The sequence below is a fragment of the Amblyraja radiata genome, chromosome 24 (genome assembly GCF_010909765.2).
Source record: "Amblyraja radiata isolate CabotCenter1 chromosome 24, sAmbRad1.1.pri, whole genome shotgun sequence".
NCBI lineage: Eukaryota > Metazoa > Chordata > Chondrichthyes > Rajiformes > Rajidae > Amblyraja > Amblyraja radiata.
This window is the reverse complement of record NC_045979.1, coordinates 12,413,185-12,429,162: the sequence shown is the minus strand read 5'-3', so window position 1 is coordinate 12,429,162 and position 15,978 is coordinate 12,413,185. Positions and strand designations below refer to the sequence as shown.

The window sequence follows — 15,978 nt, the reverse complement described above, 5'->3', positions numbered from 1 at the left end:
ATCTTCCTGCATCTAGCCTGTCCAACCCCTTAAGAATTTTGTAAGTTTCTATAAGATCCCCCCTCAATCTTCTAAATTCTAGCGAGTACAAGCCGAGTCTATCCAGTCTTTCTTCATATGAAAGTCCTGACATCCCAGAATCAGTCTGGTGAACCTTCTCTGTACTCTCTCTATGGCAAGAATGTCTTTCCTCAGATTAGGAGACCAAAACTGTAGGCAATACTCCAGGTGTGGTCGTACCAAGACCCTGTACAACTGCAGTAGAACCTCCCTGCTCCTATACTCAAATCCTTTTTCTATGAATGCTAACATACCATTCGCTTTCTTCACTGCCTGCTGCACCTGCATGCCTACCTTCAATGACTGGTGTACCATGACACCCAGGTCTTGTTGCATCTCCCCTTTTCCTAATCGGCCACCATTCAGATAATAGTCTACTTTCCTGTTTTTGCCACCAAAGTGGATAACCTCACATTTATCCACATTATACTGCATCTGCCATGCATTTGCCCACTCACCCAGCCTATCCAAGTCACCTTACAGCCTCCTAGCATCCTCCTCACAGCTAACACTGCCCCCCAGCTTCGTGTCATCCGCAAACTCGGAGATGTTGCATTCAATTCCCTTGTCCAAATCATTAATATATATTGTAAATAGCTGGGGTCCCAGCACTGAGCCTTGCTGTACCCCATTAGTCACTGCCTGCCATTCTGAAAAGGACCCGTTTACTCCAACTCTTTGCTTCCTGTCTGCCAGCCAGTTCTCTATCCACATCAATACTGAACCCCCAATACCGTGTGCTTTAAGTTTGTATACTAATCTCTTATGTGGGACCTTGTCGAAAGCCTTCTGAAAGTCCAGATATAACACATCCACTGGTTCTCCCTTATCCACTCTACTAGTTACATCCTCGAAAAATTCTATAAGATTCGTCAGACATGATTTACCTTTCATAAATCCATGCTGACTTTGTCCAATGATTTCACCACTTTCCAAATGTGCTGCTATCCCATCTTTAATAACTGACTCTAGCAGTTTCCCCACTATCGATGTTAGACTAACTGGTCTGTAATTCCCCGTTTTCTCTCTCCCTCCCTTTTTAAAAAGTGGGGTTACATTAGCTACCCTCCAATCCTCAGGAACTACTCCAGAATCTAAAGAGTTTTGAAAATTTATCACTAATACATCCACTATTTCTGGAGCTACTTCTTTAAGTACTCTGGGGTGCAGCCTACTGGCCCTGGGGATTTATCGACCTTTAATCCATTCAATTTACCTAACACCACTTCCCGGCTAACCTGGATTTCACTGAGTTCCTCCTTCTCATTTGACCCACGGTCCCCTGCTATTTCCAGCAGATTATTTATGTCTTCCTTAGTGAAGACAGAACCAAAGTAGTTATTCAATTGGTCTGCCATGTCCTTGTACCCCATGATCAATTCACCTGTTTCTGACTGCAAAGGACCTACATTTGTTTTAACTAATCTTTTTCTCTTCACATATCTATAAAAACGTTTGCAGTCAGTTTTTATGTTCCCTGCCAGTTTTCTTTCATAATCTATTTCCCTTTCCTAATTAAGCCCTTTGTCCTCCTCTGCTGGACTCTGAATTTCTCCCAGTCCTCTGGTAGGCTGCTTTTTCTGGCTAATTTGTATGCATGGTGTGGATCAGAATTACAGAGAGAAACAGTGCAGAAGACTATGGATCGAAAAAGAACATCTACTTTTTGAGGCATTTGGTTCATGTCATGAAAATGTAAATGCATCCATTTGACCTACTTTGGGCTGAGCAAAGCCTGTTACCAAGGTGGAACATGCGCTCTGGAAGCATGATGCAGGTATTCACAAGCACGGCACATCTGACACTTAAATAATGTGTAAAACTGACTACAATCTCCAATGTGAATGCTTGCTCTCACTTTCATGTGACATTGTAAATAAAAAAATGGGCAGGGTTTTCCCCATGACGGTAAACAAGTAGGGCATAGTGCACTTGTAGACTTTAAAGTTTTACAAGGTTAAAAGTTGCTTATTTAAAAAAGCGTTTTATGAAAGTGCAATTTACAAATAAAGAGAGCGCAATGCAGACAAGACTTGAAATGATTCAAAGAAAATTTCTTGAGGCAAATCGTAAAGTAATAAAATGACTACTATACATTTTGTTGATATAACTGATCTTAAATCAATATTTTAAAAAGTAGGTGCAACAATTGCTTCCTTGTGCAAAGCAACCACAATTAGCTTTCTTTTTTTTTTTAAATGATGAGATTAATCATAATTGAGCTTAGACTTTAGACTTTAAGACTTTCAGGATACAGTGTGGAAACAGGCCCTTCGGCCCACTGAGTCCGTGCCAACCAGCAATCACCCCCCGCTGAAATTTAACAGGGCCATGACTGACAGCATGCAAAAAACAAGCTGATGAACAAATCGTTCCACATTTCTAACCCCGAGTGACCATTCATAACTGCACAGTGGTGCAATTCTACCTTGAATCCAGTCTATTTGTGTGGCCTCTCTGAGCACAGATAATTTAGTGCAAATTAGTACAACAACAAGGACATCTTTTGTAAACACACAGCCACTGTAAGCTAAATCAGAACTGTCAGAACTCATTTCAATTATGACTTCATCACCTGGCAAGAAAAACAAAACTTTCAATACACCATTCTTGGATAATAACCAGATATTAAAACAATTATTTTCTGCCCTAATGGTAAAATTGTTCTCATATCTTTTAAAAAGCATAATAACTAATTGAGGTCAGTTAAATTCAAGGTCAAACTAATGAATGGAAAAAGCATAGCTTGTGTACAACACAGTTTAGTCCACTTGAATGCAATAGAAATAACAAAAAGTGAAGTATAATGAATAGGAACACAAATATCTCATTAGAGTCATAAAGTCATACTATCATACAGCATGGAAACATGGCCTTCGGCTCAACCTGTCCATGCTGACCAAGATGCCCCATCCACGCTCGTGCTACCTGCCTGTGTTTGCCCCACATCCCTCTAAATCTTTCCTTACCATGTACCTGTCCGAATATCTATTAAATCTTGTTATGGAACCTGCCTCAGCTACCTTCTCTGACAGCTCGTTCCATATACCGATCACCCTCCGTGTGAAAAAATTGCCTGTCAGGCTCCTATTTCCCCTCTCACCTTAAACCTACGTCCTCTATTTCTTGAGTCTGAAGAAGGGTCTCGACCCGAAACGTCACCCATTTCTTCTCTCCAGAGATGCTGCCTGTCCCACTGAATTTCTCCCGCATTTTGTGTCTATCCTCTATTTCTTGATTCTCCTGCTCTGCGTAAGACTTTCTTATTCATGCATGGTTTCGACCCAAAATGTCAAATAACACATTTTATTTCCACAGAAGTTTCTTGCCCTGCTGAGTTCTTCCAGCATCCTTTTTTGTGTAGATCATTTGGCCCTTCATTGCTTTCCCATTCAAAGTCACGATTGCCTTCCCTCATGACTCTACCTTCCCATTCCTTTCCCATACACTCCCTCACTGTCAAAATATCGATTGTTCTCTGCCTTGAATACAGTCAGTCACTGAGTAACACAGACCATGAGTAAAGAGTACACTGAGTTCAGCGTGTAGAAATGTGGCACAGTGACGCAGCAGTACCAGAGACCCAGGATTGATCTTGACTGTGTGTGCTGTCTCTATGGAGTTTGTACATTCTCCCTGTGACAATGTTTTAAGTTTTTTTAAGATACAGCACGGAAACAGGCCCTTCGGCCCACCGAGTCCGCACCGACCAGCGATCCCCGCACACTAACACTATCCTATACACACTAGGGACAATGTACATTTATACCGAGCCAAATAACCTACAAGCCTGTATGTCTTTGGAGTGTGGGAGGAAACCGAAGATCTCGGAGAAAACCCACACAGGTCACGGGGAGAACATACAAACTCCGTACAGACAGCACCCGTGGTTGGGATCGAACCTGGATCTCTGTGGTGTAAGCGCTGTAAGGCAGTATCTCTGCCACTGCGCCACCGTGCCGGCCTGAGTGGCGTTTCCTCCCACACTCCATACATGTTTGTAGGTTAATTGGCTTCTGTAATATTGTCCCTAGTGTGTAGGATAGTGCTAGTTGTGTACAGGGATTGCTGAAGGGCACAGTATCTCTAAACTAAACTAAATGGTTTCCCACAGGTGCATTTGTACAATCCTTTATTCTAAGATTATGGCCTAAGCACCACTCCCTGCATTTACCCTGTAAATTGTTATACCTTTCAACTATATCATCTCTCATTATTCTAAACCCTAGACAATAGTAGTTACATCTATTCAATCTCTCTGGATCAGGCAATTCCAATATGAATTCAGCATTACCTCACAATTATAGTACAGCTTCTTTACTAACAAAACCTCAATGCCCTTGACATGAAGATAAGCATTCTAGTTATTTTGTTAATTGTTGGGAATAGCTTTTACTGTGATTCGTATGTGAGGACATATAAATAAGACAGACACCTAGAGGTGTAAAATTATAAAGATTCCCCAGTCCACTGGTTTTAAAAACATTCTGATTTTTCACATTTGATCTCAAAGGAATAATTTTCACATTTCTCTGATCTTTCACCTGCACATTCTTGCCCTTGCACTCAATATTTCTAACAGACTTGGATATGTTCACTGAAATCTCTCATTCGAGTTATCGATGTGAATTGTAAATAGCTGAAGCTCAAATCATTGAGTCATACAGCGTGGAAACAGGCCCTTCAGCCCAACTTGCCCACACCGACCAAGATGCCCCAGCTACCCCAGTCCCACCTGCTCACGCTTGCCCCATATCCCTCCAAACCCGTCCACTCCATGTACCTGTCTAACTGTTTCTTAAATGTAGGGGTAGTCCCTGTCTCAACCAATTCCTCTGGCAGCTCGTTCCATACAACCACCACCCTTTGTGTGAAAAATTATCCCTTAGCTTGCTATTAAATATTTCCCCCTTCACCTTAAACCTATGTCTTCTGGTCCTGGTACTCTGGCCAAGAGACTCTGTGCATCCACCCGATCTATACCTCTCATGATTTTATACATCTCTATATGATCACCCCTGATCCTCCTACGTTCCAAGGAATAGATTCCCAGCCTACTCAACCTCTCCTTATAACTCAGACCCTCTAGTCCTGGCAATATCCTCATAAATCCTCTCTATACCCTTTCCAGCTTGACAATATCTTTCCTATAATATGGTGCCCAGAACTGAACACAATACTCTAAGTGGGGCCTCACCGACATCTTATATAACTGCAACCTGACCTCCCAATTTATATACTCAATACTCTGACTGATGAAGGCCAATGTGCCAAAAGCCTTTTTAACCACCTTACCTACCTGCGATTCCACCTTCAAGGAACTGCACCTGCACTCCTAGATCTCTCTGCTCTACAACACTCCCCAGAGCCCTCCCATTCACTGTGTAGGTCCTGCCCATGTTAGACTTCCCAAAATGCAACACCTCACATTTCTCTGTATTAAATTCTACCAACCATTCCTCAGCCTACCTGGCCAATCGATCAAGATCCTGCTGCAATTTTACACAACCATCTTCACTATCTGCAAAACCACCCACTGTTGTGTCATCTGAAAACTTGCTAATCGTGCCATGTATGTTCTCAAATCAAGTGTTGATCCTTGCTTTATATACCTACTCAGTTGCGATCTACAAGGGAAAACTGCAGTTTTCTCCCAGTCTCTGTTTCTTTTCCAGAAAGTAATCCTCAAGCCATTCTATGTTTCAAATTCAATGTACTTTGTTTGAAGTGAAAACTTCTTGTTTTTTTTTAAGAGGTGATGAAGATTATTGATAAGGATGAGGCCAGGGATGCTAGGCTGGTCTGGAAGGTTAAATCACATGGGATCAAGGTTGAGACAAGCATCACATAAAATTGGCTTGATGGAAGGAGTCACTTAGTGGTAGTGGAGGGTTGTTATTCAGAAAGTTGTTATTATTGTGTCGGCTCTGTGCCACAAGCTTCAATTCCAAGTCCCCTGCTGATTATCAATTATATTATTAATCTGGATGACAATGTTGTTAACATGGTTGATGAAATCATGATTGACATCAAACCTGGAAGTGTAAAAGGCAGCTTAGCTGGTTTTCTAAACAAATTGTGGGATCTAGATCAACTGAGGAAGTGGGCAATGGCAGATGGAATTTAACTTGGACAAGGGAAAGCTTTGCCATTTGGTAAGTTAAACCAAGGCAGGACGTACAGAATAAATGGTAGTGCCCTGAAGAATGAAGTAGACCAGAGAGACTTGGAGCTACAAGTATATAGTTCCATGAGAGTGGTGACATGGGTGGACAGTGTGGTGAAGAAGGCATTGTTATTCTTGACTTCATCAGTCAGGGGATTGAGTACAGGAGTTGGGCCAGCATATTGCAACTGTACAAGTCATTGGTGAGACCTCACATATTTCCTCAAAGGTAAGTTATTACAAGTTCAAAAGACAACTAATACACTATTCCAAGGAAAAGAATATAGATGCAAGCAAGTATCAAAGAAAAACGTTATAACCCTTATCACATGCACTCAAGCCTCTTTGAGGCCAGCAGTCCTGGAACATGGCTAAGGTACCCTTGGACATCACTTGCTCCTTCTCCTAGGAATTCGGGCATGGACACAGCCCAGAAGAGGGGCAAGTGAAACCTCCCTTATGATATTGTGCACAGTTCTGGCCGCCAAGCCATAGAGAGAATGTAATCAACCTGGAAAGGATACTGGAAGGATTCTTACCGGGACTGGAGACTTGAGCTGTAAGGAGAGAATGGATGAGCTGGGAATTTTTGCAATGGCACATGGGAGGCAGAGGGGTGACCTTGTCGTGCGATATAAAATCCTGATGGGCATAAATAAGATGGGTAGTCTCAGTCGTTTGCCCAGGGTAGGGGTTTTAAAACTAGCAGGCATAGATTTAAGGTGAGAGGAGAAAGATTTGCTTGAGGAGCAACTTTTCACGCAGAAAATGGTGGGTAAATGGAAGACCTGGTCTATGGTAGATAAAATTACAGTGTTTACAGATGTTTAGGCAGGTAGATGGATAGAAAAGATTTTTAGGGATATGGGCCAAACAGGTGGACATCTTGGTTGGGCTGTTAGGCTTGTTTCCAAGCTGTGTAACTCTGTGACTCTATGATTACAGTTGGCATCATAACTGAATGGTATTTTAACATCCAAATATACCACACTTAAAATGTTTTATCCACACTATAAATTATTAAATCATGTTGAATGCCGAATTCTATTATGCTTTCTTGAACATCGATAATTAGCACTTAGCACTTTCCTTATTGTGGGTGTTGAGTTAACTGGTCCTTTGTCACATTCCAATTATTTTGCTCCTCTATTGAACAATGTAGGCATGCTGGAATTTATGTAAGTAAACGATTGGAATGTGTTTTCCTTTTTCCTTGACACACGCAGACCTACAATCCTCGTGGAAATCAATGGGATCTTGGATCCTTGTGATGGACCTGATCTGGTGACACCTCAGAATAAATACTAGAATTTTAGCAAAATGTAGTTCAAAGGTGGAGGGGTGAACTCGGAACCATAATAATCCATGCATTATAGGTCTTCTGTGTTTGATGCAAGCATTAAGTCCCAAATGTCCTTCCATTCAAATAGGTACGCTCTGGAAATTCAAATTGAATTACTGACATTCTCTCGGCAAGATCAGGAACATGAAATCCTTTTCCTATTACCTTTTGGTCTCCACTACTTCTTGAAGTTATTTATCCAATGACGCATGACATATTGAAAACAAATCTTAAATCTAGATGCACTTGCAGTCAGTTATTTTTTATTTTCAATTTCAATGTTTTCATTTCGAGACAGGACTGTCGACATAACTTTGAAGCGCTGGTTGGACCATTTAATTGCCTCCACTACAAACTCACATGTACCTGCATCCCAGTCCCTCTCACTGGAGATAACAATAGTCTAAGGAACTATATAAAGCAGAACGTTTATCCAATTAGTTTCCACTCTAAAAGGGGAACATGGAATTTGAAATAAAGAGAATATATATAATGTGCAAGAGGGAACTGCAGATGCTGGTTTAAACCGAAAATAGACACAAATAGACCCTTCTGCAGACATGAAGAAGGATCTTGACCCGAAACGTCACCCATTCCTTCTCTCCAGAGATGCTGTCTGTCCCACTGAGTTACTCCAGCTTTTTGTATCTAACTTCAGAATATATATAATTATAAATAATAGGTTTGGAATTTGGATCATATACCCTGCCAATTAATTCAATAGCACCAAGTCATACTTTGCCTGGAAACCACATGGTATAGATCCAGTACCACATGGGACAAGTAGTTGCTTCATTAACCATTCATTTTCTTGTCAACCATTTTACTTTCAATTTTCATACGTTCAATGGACATTATATGGGCATTATAATTTACAAATGGATCGCCATATAGCAGCGTAGATGTGTTCTAGCTCCTCAACATGCACTGCAGAAATATTTCAATGATACTCTTATCATTGAAATATTTCGGGACGACTGATGGCACAATGGGCTAAGTGTTCGGCTGGCAACCGGAAGGTAGCCGGTTCGAATCCCGCTTGGAGTGCATACTGTCGTTGTGTCCTTGGGCAAGACACTTCACCCACCTTTGCCTGTGTGTGAATGTGTGTGAGTGATTGGTGGTGGTCGGAGGGGCCGTAGGCGCAGATTGGCAGCCACGCTTCCGTCAGTCTGCCCCAGGGCAGCTGTGGCTACAGAAGTAGCTTACCACCACCGAGTGTGACTGAGGAGTGAATGAATAATGCGATGTAAAGCGCCTTGAGTATTAGAAAGGCGCTATATAAATCCCATCCATTATTATTATTATTATTATCATAGCTTTGCAGGTTTCAATATACATTGCTATTTAACTGTAAATGATAACCTCATCTAATTATGCCATGGCCTTTTACAACACTACACCCTGAAGACATCACTTCGATTTGGCTTCCTGCAAAATGTGTAGGAAATTACAAGTATATATTATGAATTCTGGATTGCAAAGTGCTTAGGCATCATCTATATTTAGTTTTCGCAACTCGAAATACATGCATGCCATTTAATCCACTAGTATTAATTACAGTAGCTTAATGTTGTTTTACTCATCTCTTTATTTCAGTCCACAACTAGCTGTATCTGTTTATATAATATACGATTGGCAACATTTTGTGTGTGCACGTTCGCCCTGCATCACCGACAAAAATATTATGTATTCATTGTTAGGTTTGGGTTTGCAAAATATGTGTGATGCTTAAAATTTAGAGCAGATTTTCACTTATCTGCATTCATTGAGGCGAAGGATAAACTAATCTCATCTGTTTGTACGTGATCCACACCCTCCACTCCCTGCATATCCAGGTGCCTCTCTAAAAGATGCATATGGTAACATGCTTCCGCTCTGCTTCCCCCCAGTAGGAACCAGGATAGAGTAACCCTGGTCCTCACCGTTCACCCCACCAGCCTCCGCATCTAACACATCATCCGCTGACATTTCCATCACCACTAACATGATCCCACCACCGCTCACATTTTCCCTTCCCCAACCCATTCTGCCTTCCGCAGAGACTGCTCTCTCCACATCTTTTTGGTTCACTCATCTCTTCTCACCCAAACTAGCCCCTCCCCAGGTATTTCCCCATTACTGCAAGAGCTGTAACACCTGTCCCTATCCATCCCTCGCCTCCTTCCAGGGACCCCAGTGGTCTTTCCAGGTGAGACAGAGATTCATGTGCACATCCTCCAACCTCATCCAACAACATGTTCCCGATGTGGCCTTCTATACATCGGCAAGACCAAGCGTAGACTCGGCAACCGTTTCAACAAATACTTGTGCTCAGTCTGCCAAGGCCTGTTGGTAGTTAAGCATTTTAACTCCTCTTCCCATTCGCACACTGACCTTTCTGTTGTGGGTTTCCTCCATTGCCAGAGTGAGGCCACACACAAACTGGAGGAACAACAGCAAAGGAATGAACATTGAATTCTTAAATTTTAGGTAATTACATAACCCTCCCCTCTCCATTCTCCCCCCTCCCCTGCCGTGCCTCACCTGGACTCACATCCATTTTCCTCTCTCACCCCCTCCCTTCCACCTGTATTTCATCTTCCAGCTTCAACTCTTCAATCCTTTTGGCTTGCTCCTTTTACACCTTCTTCCCTGATCAATCTGAAGATAGTCCCGACCCGAAACGTCACCTATCCACTCTCCAGAGGTGCTGCCTGACCCGCTGAGTTACTCCAGCACTTTATGTCTTTCAAAAGATACGTGATTTGCACCTTTAAAGAAAATGTCCTTCACTCCATAGATGCTGCCGCACCAGCTGAGTATCTCCAGCAATTTTGTCTGCCTATAATTCTACCTGCTTCGCGCTACCGCTGTCTCACATTAAACTCGCCAATCTCTTGCAAACGGTGCGAAGTGTGGTGTGGCCAAAGGGAGGGAAGAGACGACTCTTACAAAGCCCGGATATCCCACGGAACTGTTAGCGATTCCAACGAGCTGTTCGGAGAGGCATCGCAAATATACTGTGAATATTGTCCACGAACACACTCGGTCATCCCGTCTCATCACACCAACCAGCTCATAAAATATCTCAACAAAGATAGCGTTGAAAGGCACAGACAACGTGGGGATTATACTACAATACCCATGCACAGCTGATTGCCCACAGAGACAACACAACAAAACAAACCCCCACCACCACCGCTTCGCCACCACGTTGGCAGTTTGAAAGGTAACCGGATGGAAGTGCATAGTTCGCTACCTTCTAACCCGCATCGGGCAGCGCTGATTCCCTGCCGCGGGGACATGTGGATCCCTGCGATCCATAGACATTCCTTGCTTATCAGTGACCTTCCAGCACTTAAACACCATCTCTACGGCTCAGAGGTGGTTTTGAAGTATTTTTAATTAAAGCACAAATTGGCCATATATATTAAAGTGCATTATTATTATTAATATTATTATTATTATTATTATTAATATTATTATTATTATTAATATTATTATTAGCATATGATAGTATATTATGGCATATTATAGCGTATTATTAATAACATTATAGTATATATTTTAATAAAAATGTTATAATATTACAATATAATGTTTTATAATAATACTATTAGAATACAATATAATATGTTATGATCATGCTATTAGAATATAATATAATTTTTGTATAATAGTACTATAATAAAACTATATAATATTTTATAATTACACTATAATAACACAATATAATCATTATAATAATACTATCATAATACAATATAATATTTTATAATAATACTATATAATATATAGTAATACAATATGATACATGTGGATGGGAGGGGGTGCGGAAACTGCATACGGCGCAGGTATAGAGCGATGTCACAATTTAAAATTGTACTCTTTACTGTGAGTGAGCAAATATATCAGGCGCACTGAGACTTTGGGAGTTTCCCTTGAGAGGAACCGACCGTGAGTGTCAACGCTACAGGGCAACGCCGCCGTTCGCTGCCTCTCGGGTGAGAATACCCTTGATGTGTCAACCCGGGACGGTGAACGGGGCGAGTGGGTACTCCGGCTTATTTCCCTCGCTTGTCTAAGCAAAGTGATGTCTATATCTCAGGAAGCGGCGCCTCACCTGGTGGGGACCTTGACTCGAAGGTAGCGATCGATAGCGATAGCCAGCAGCGCAAGGATGGAGCTTTGGGTCAGGACCAGGACGGTGCAGGAGAAGAGGAGGCAGCTGTAGAAGTGGGTCTTGAGGCCGATGCTGATAGTGATGGCCAGAGGGATGACCAACGTGCCCACGGCGATGTCAGCCAGCGCCAGCGACACGATGAAGCAGAAGGTGGTCTCCCTGAGAGCCCGGTTGATCTTGACGGCCCAACACACCAGCACGTTGCCCAGCACGGCGGTGACCGCGATCAGCACCTCTATCCCGATGTAGATCGCCAGCGAGGGGGAGATCGCTCCGGCCTCACCTTCCACAGCCACCGTCATCCTTGCATCCGCCCCGTTCCCGGCGTTGGGTTGAAGACGCGCCGAGCACGGGAATTATCTTTAGCTAAGTGTCAGTGCTGGGAGGGGGGCGGTGATTCTCACTTTGTCGTCTCTCCGCTCCGCTTCCCTCCCCTCTCCTCTCCCCAGGCACAGTTTCGCCTCAGGGAAGCTGGGTTTACGAGTCAGCGCCGCTGCTGCCTGCGGTCAACGAGGATGCACGACTCGCCCGCCCTCCTGACACCGAGTGGGACTGGGACATTGAAACATGACACCTCACACACGGTCTCTTCACTGCCCAGCTCCCAGCTCCCAGCTAACACTGACAAGATCCCTCATCCCTTAAGCAGCCCCCTTTAAAACCTCTCAGCAAAGTCTTTTTATTTTGGCCGACGTATTCATACCACCCCCCTCCCCTCCCCCCTCCAATACATAAATATCGTCCGTAAAGCGTAGCAGCAGGTTCTAAATATATAGTAGCTTCCAACTGCAAGCGCTTGCACCTTATCAGTCTGTTCGGCGGCGTTGAGGTCTGTGTGTGAATGTGTGTGTGAATGTGTGTATGTGTGTACGCTGCCGCTTGTGCTCCCTGCTCGTGTTCCTCATTAGAGTTTACTGGAAGTGCGTTGGCCAGTTTCAGATTTGCAAGTACCGTACATACAAGCCTTTGGTTTGCGATGTCACTTTTAAAGAGGCAGTTCCTCGCCACCCGGCCAAGAATAAGCACTCTCCCGTCAGAAATTGACCCATTCCTTTACTGAATCCCCGCGTAATTCATTTGTTCCTTGCTCGGACAGAATAATCTAAAACCCAGAATAAGGCTGTAACTCTGCCGCAAGAATTTATTTCCCTAAATCAGAAGAAAAACACACACCCTGCTCTGGAGCACTGGAGGGGCTGGGTGTTTTAACACATAAGTCGAAAGTGAATGTGCGAGAGAGATTATATTTATCCACAGATTTTCACATGTTCCATATTTGAAGTTAAAACTCGTTTTATAGCGCGGCACTGTCTTTGAAAAGTGAGCAATTCCGAATAAATCTACATTCGAACACCATCCTCCGGAATCGAACGACGGGTTCATTATTTTCGCTTGTCAGCGTGGGGAGTTTAATACATTTATCACAACGGTTCATGGTTTATTGTCTCAACAATCAGCCCGTTGAAGTTAGACCCGGTTTAAAAGAAATTGCAAAGCTAGATCTGTATGAAGGAACAGCAGATGCTGGTTTAGACCGAAGAAAGACACAACATGCTGGCGTAATACAACGGGTCAGACCGTATCTCTGGAGAAAAGGAATAGGTGACATTTCAGGTCGAGACCCTTCTTTTCAGTGGCGCAGCGGCAGAGTTGTTGCCTTGTAGCGCCGGGGACCTGGGTTCGATCCCGACTACGGGTGCTGTCTGTACGGAGTTTGTGTGTTCTACCCGTGATCCTGCGTGGGTTTTCTCTGGGATCTTCGGCTTTCTCCCACACTCCAAAGACGTACAGGTTTGTAGGTTGATTGGCTTGGTGTATGTGTAAAGTTGTCCCTAGTGGGTGTAGGACAATGTTCGTGTGCGGGATTCGCTGGTCGGCGCGGACTCGGTGGGCCGAAGGGCCTGTTTCCGCGCTGTATCTCTAAACTAAACTAAACGAAACGAAACGTCTCCAGGGATGCTGTCTGACCCGCTGAGTTACTCCAGCATTGTGTGGCTATCTCGAAGAGCTAGATATCGGAGCAGCCGAATGCGGTGGGATTCGCTGTAGTGCTCATTGCAATCTGGATCTGGATCAGATGTTAATGAGCAGGACGGGACGCCCACACATACACACACACATATACTTCGCAAGTACCAGAACGTCATCATACGCTCAATTAATGACTGGGCAGAGAGGAGTTTCACGCGTTGCTGCAGTAGAGGGAGCTTTTCTGCAGTGAGCATAGAGGATGGATAACCTTCAAGAGAGTCAAAAGTGTTTTATGGTCACATATCCCGAAAGGGAACGATGACATTCTTACTTGCAGCAGAGCAACGGATATGTAAACATCGTAATCAGTAAACACTATAATAAACAACACAAAAGTTCAGTATATATATAAAAAATAAACAATAACTGCATTCACAAAACCATGCCCCCCCCCCCCCCCCCCCCCCAGGTCTATGGGGTTTGGAGCTTATTTGGAGGTTGGAGTGTTTAATAGTAAGATTAAACTAGAATTTACCAGTTTGAAGTTTGATCTGTATTTTATGAGGAGTTACGATGAGGGATTACGTGAAGAGCCCGCTCAGCACGCATGTGCGGCATACTTCAAAGCAGCGGTGTGGAATCACAGACAGACACAGTTATTGAAATAAACATAGTAAAGAAAAGGAGACCTTAGTTATCAGTTTGACCCATATTATTGAGGGTGGGAGCGGAGGGCACGTAATCCCTCATCGTAACTCCTCATAAAATACAGATCAAACTTCAAACTGGTAAGTTCTCGTTTAATCTTACTATTTTACTTCGGAATCACGTGAGTGACTACGTGAAGATTTAAAAACTCTGTGATTTCAAACCGTGTAACAGTTCATACTTCACTTGCTGCCGAAGTCTTTCGAGGGAGGAAGTATGTTATCGTAATCAACCATGAATCTGTTTGTAAAAATGATAATGGTGTTATTAACAACAACAAGACCAAATGCTCCCCCGGACTTAAATTATATATTTTTTGCAGATTATTTTTCTGCAAACGATACAGGTTCTGTCAGTGGTTTGTTATAAAGGTTTGGAACGTATACTCCCTAGACCACCCCGCTGTAGCCAGGATGCGGTCCATTGGCATGTCCATCCTCTTAGTCACTGATGTGGATGCTGTCCTGGTGGAGCAAGATTTATACATGTTAATATGTACTCCAGCAACTCCCAGTACCTGCTTGAGCCACTTGAGATAGTTTGGCTTGTCACCTGACCATAACGTTTCTTGTGGCTGACCCATAAGGCTTTTTCTCTCCCTCGAGGATTACTTATTGTGTCGATGTAGTTCAATAAGTGGGTCATGACACATAACCGTGGTTCAGGTGGGTATGCCCGGAATTCCATGACTGGACCTGATGATCCTGGTCTGCTCTGTTTGCCCAGTCCCTAATAGTAATGTAACGTGGTGTAGTGGACCATATTGTCCAATCGTAGTGGATGGAGGAACTGGACTCTTTGTGCTGAGACAAGGCCATCAGCATGTCCCTTCAGGGTAGGCTGTTCCAGGTTGAGGGACCTGGCTGGTGACCATCCCCTAAGGTACGTCAGGTCCACACTGACATCCCAGATTTGGGTGTACCTGGGTCTGGGGGATTAACCTCTCCTGAATTTGATCACCAGCGCAAGGTACCCTATGGCCTGTGGTCCTGGTGCCCGAGTTAAGTAGGCTGACAGAGCACTTCTGGCTGAATCCTTTATTGTGGTGAAGTCCTGCCAGAACTCCAGTACAGGTTTTTGTTGTAGTTGAATGTGTAGTTCCTGTGTTTGAGCAGTTTCTTCCCACTTCTTGATGTTCATCAGGTATGTTCCCTAGTGGACATGCGACGGAATGCTGTCATCATGTTGATAGTGCTGTCTGATCCAGGCCCAGCAGTGGTCTTCCCAATTCTGCAATCCAGGCCCAGCAGTGGTCTTTTAATGGCCAAGTCGAGGACCACTGGGAACCATGACTGTGGGTTTAGTCCACTGTATTTTGCGTAGTACCCGACTGATGAGGCCCAAGTACCTATTGATGAGGTAGAAGAAGGGGAGAACATAGAGATTAGATTCCCCCCCCCCCCCTCAATACGTGGGCATGTATCCATAGCCGCTGCCTTGAGTTTGGTTTCATGCGACAAACATTGGTACGTGGTGATTTCATTGGAATATAAGGAAGTCGATATCTGGTGACCATATTGCTTTGTAATCTCAGCAAATATTTTGGTTTAAATGTTCGTTTACAGT

The 15,978-nt window shown here is 43.5% G+C and overlaps 1 protein-coding gene across 1 annotated transcript in view; it reads right to left on the bottom strand.

Moving 5' to 3' along the window:
• Nucleotides 1-12,407, bottom strand: part of adora1 (adenosine A1 receptor) — an 86,799-nt gene extending 74,392 nt beyond the window's left edge. The window contains exon 1 of the mRNA XM_033042443.1: nt 11,674-12,407. Within this exon, the coding sequence (XP_032898334.1) occupies nt 11,674-12,035 (362 nt within the window). The 5' untranslated portion in view covers nt 12,036-12,407. The remainder of the gene's footprint in view (nt 1-11,673) is intronic.
• Between the last annotated feature and the right edge of the window lie 3,571 nt (nt 12,408-15,978).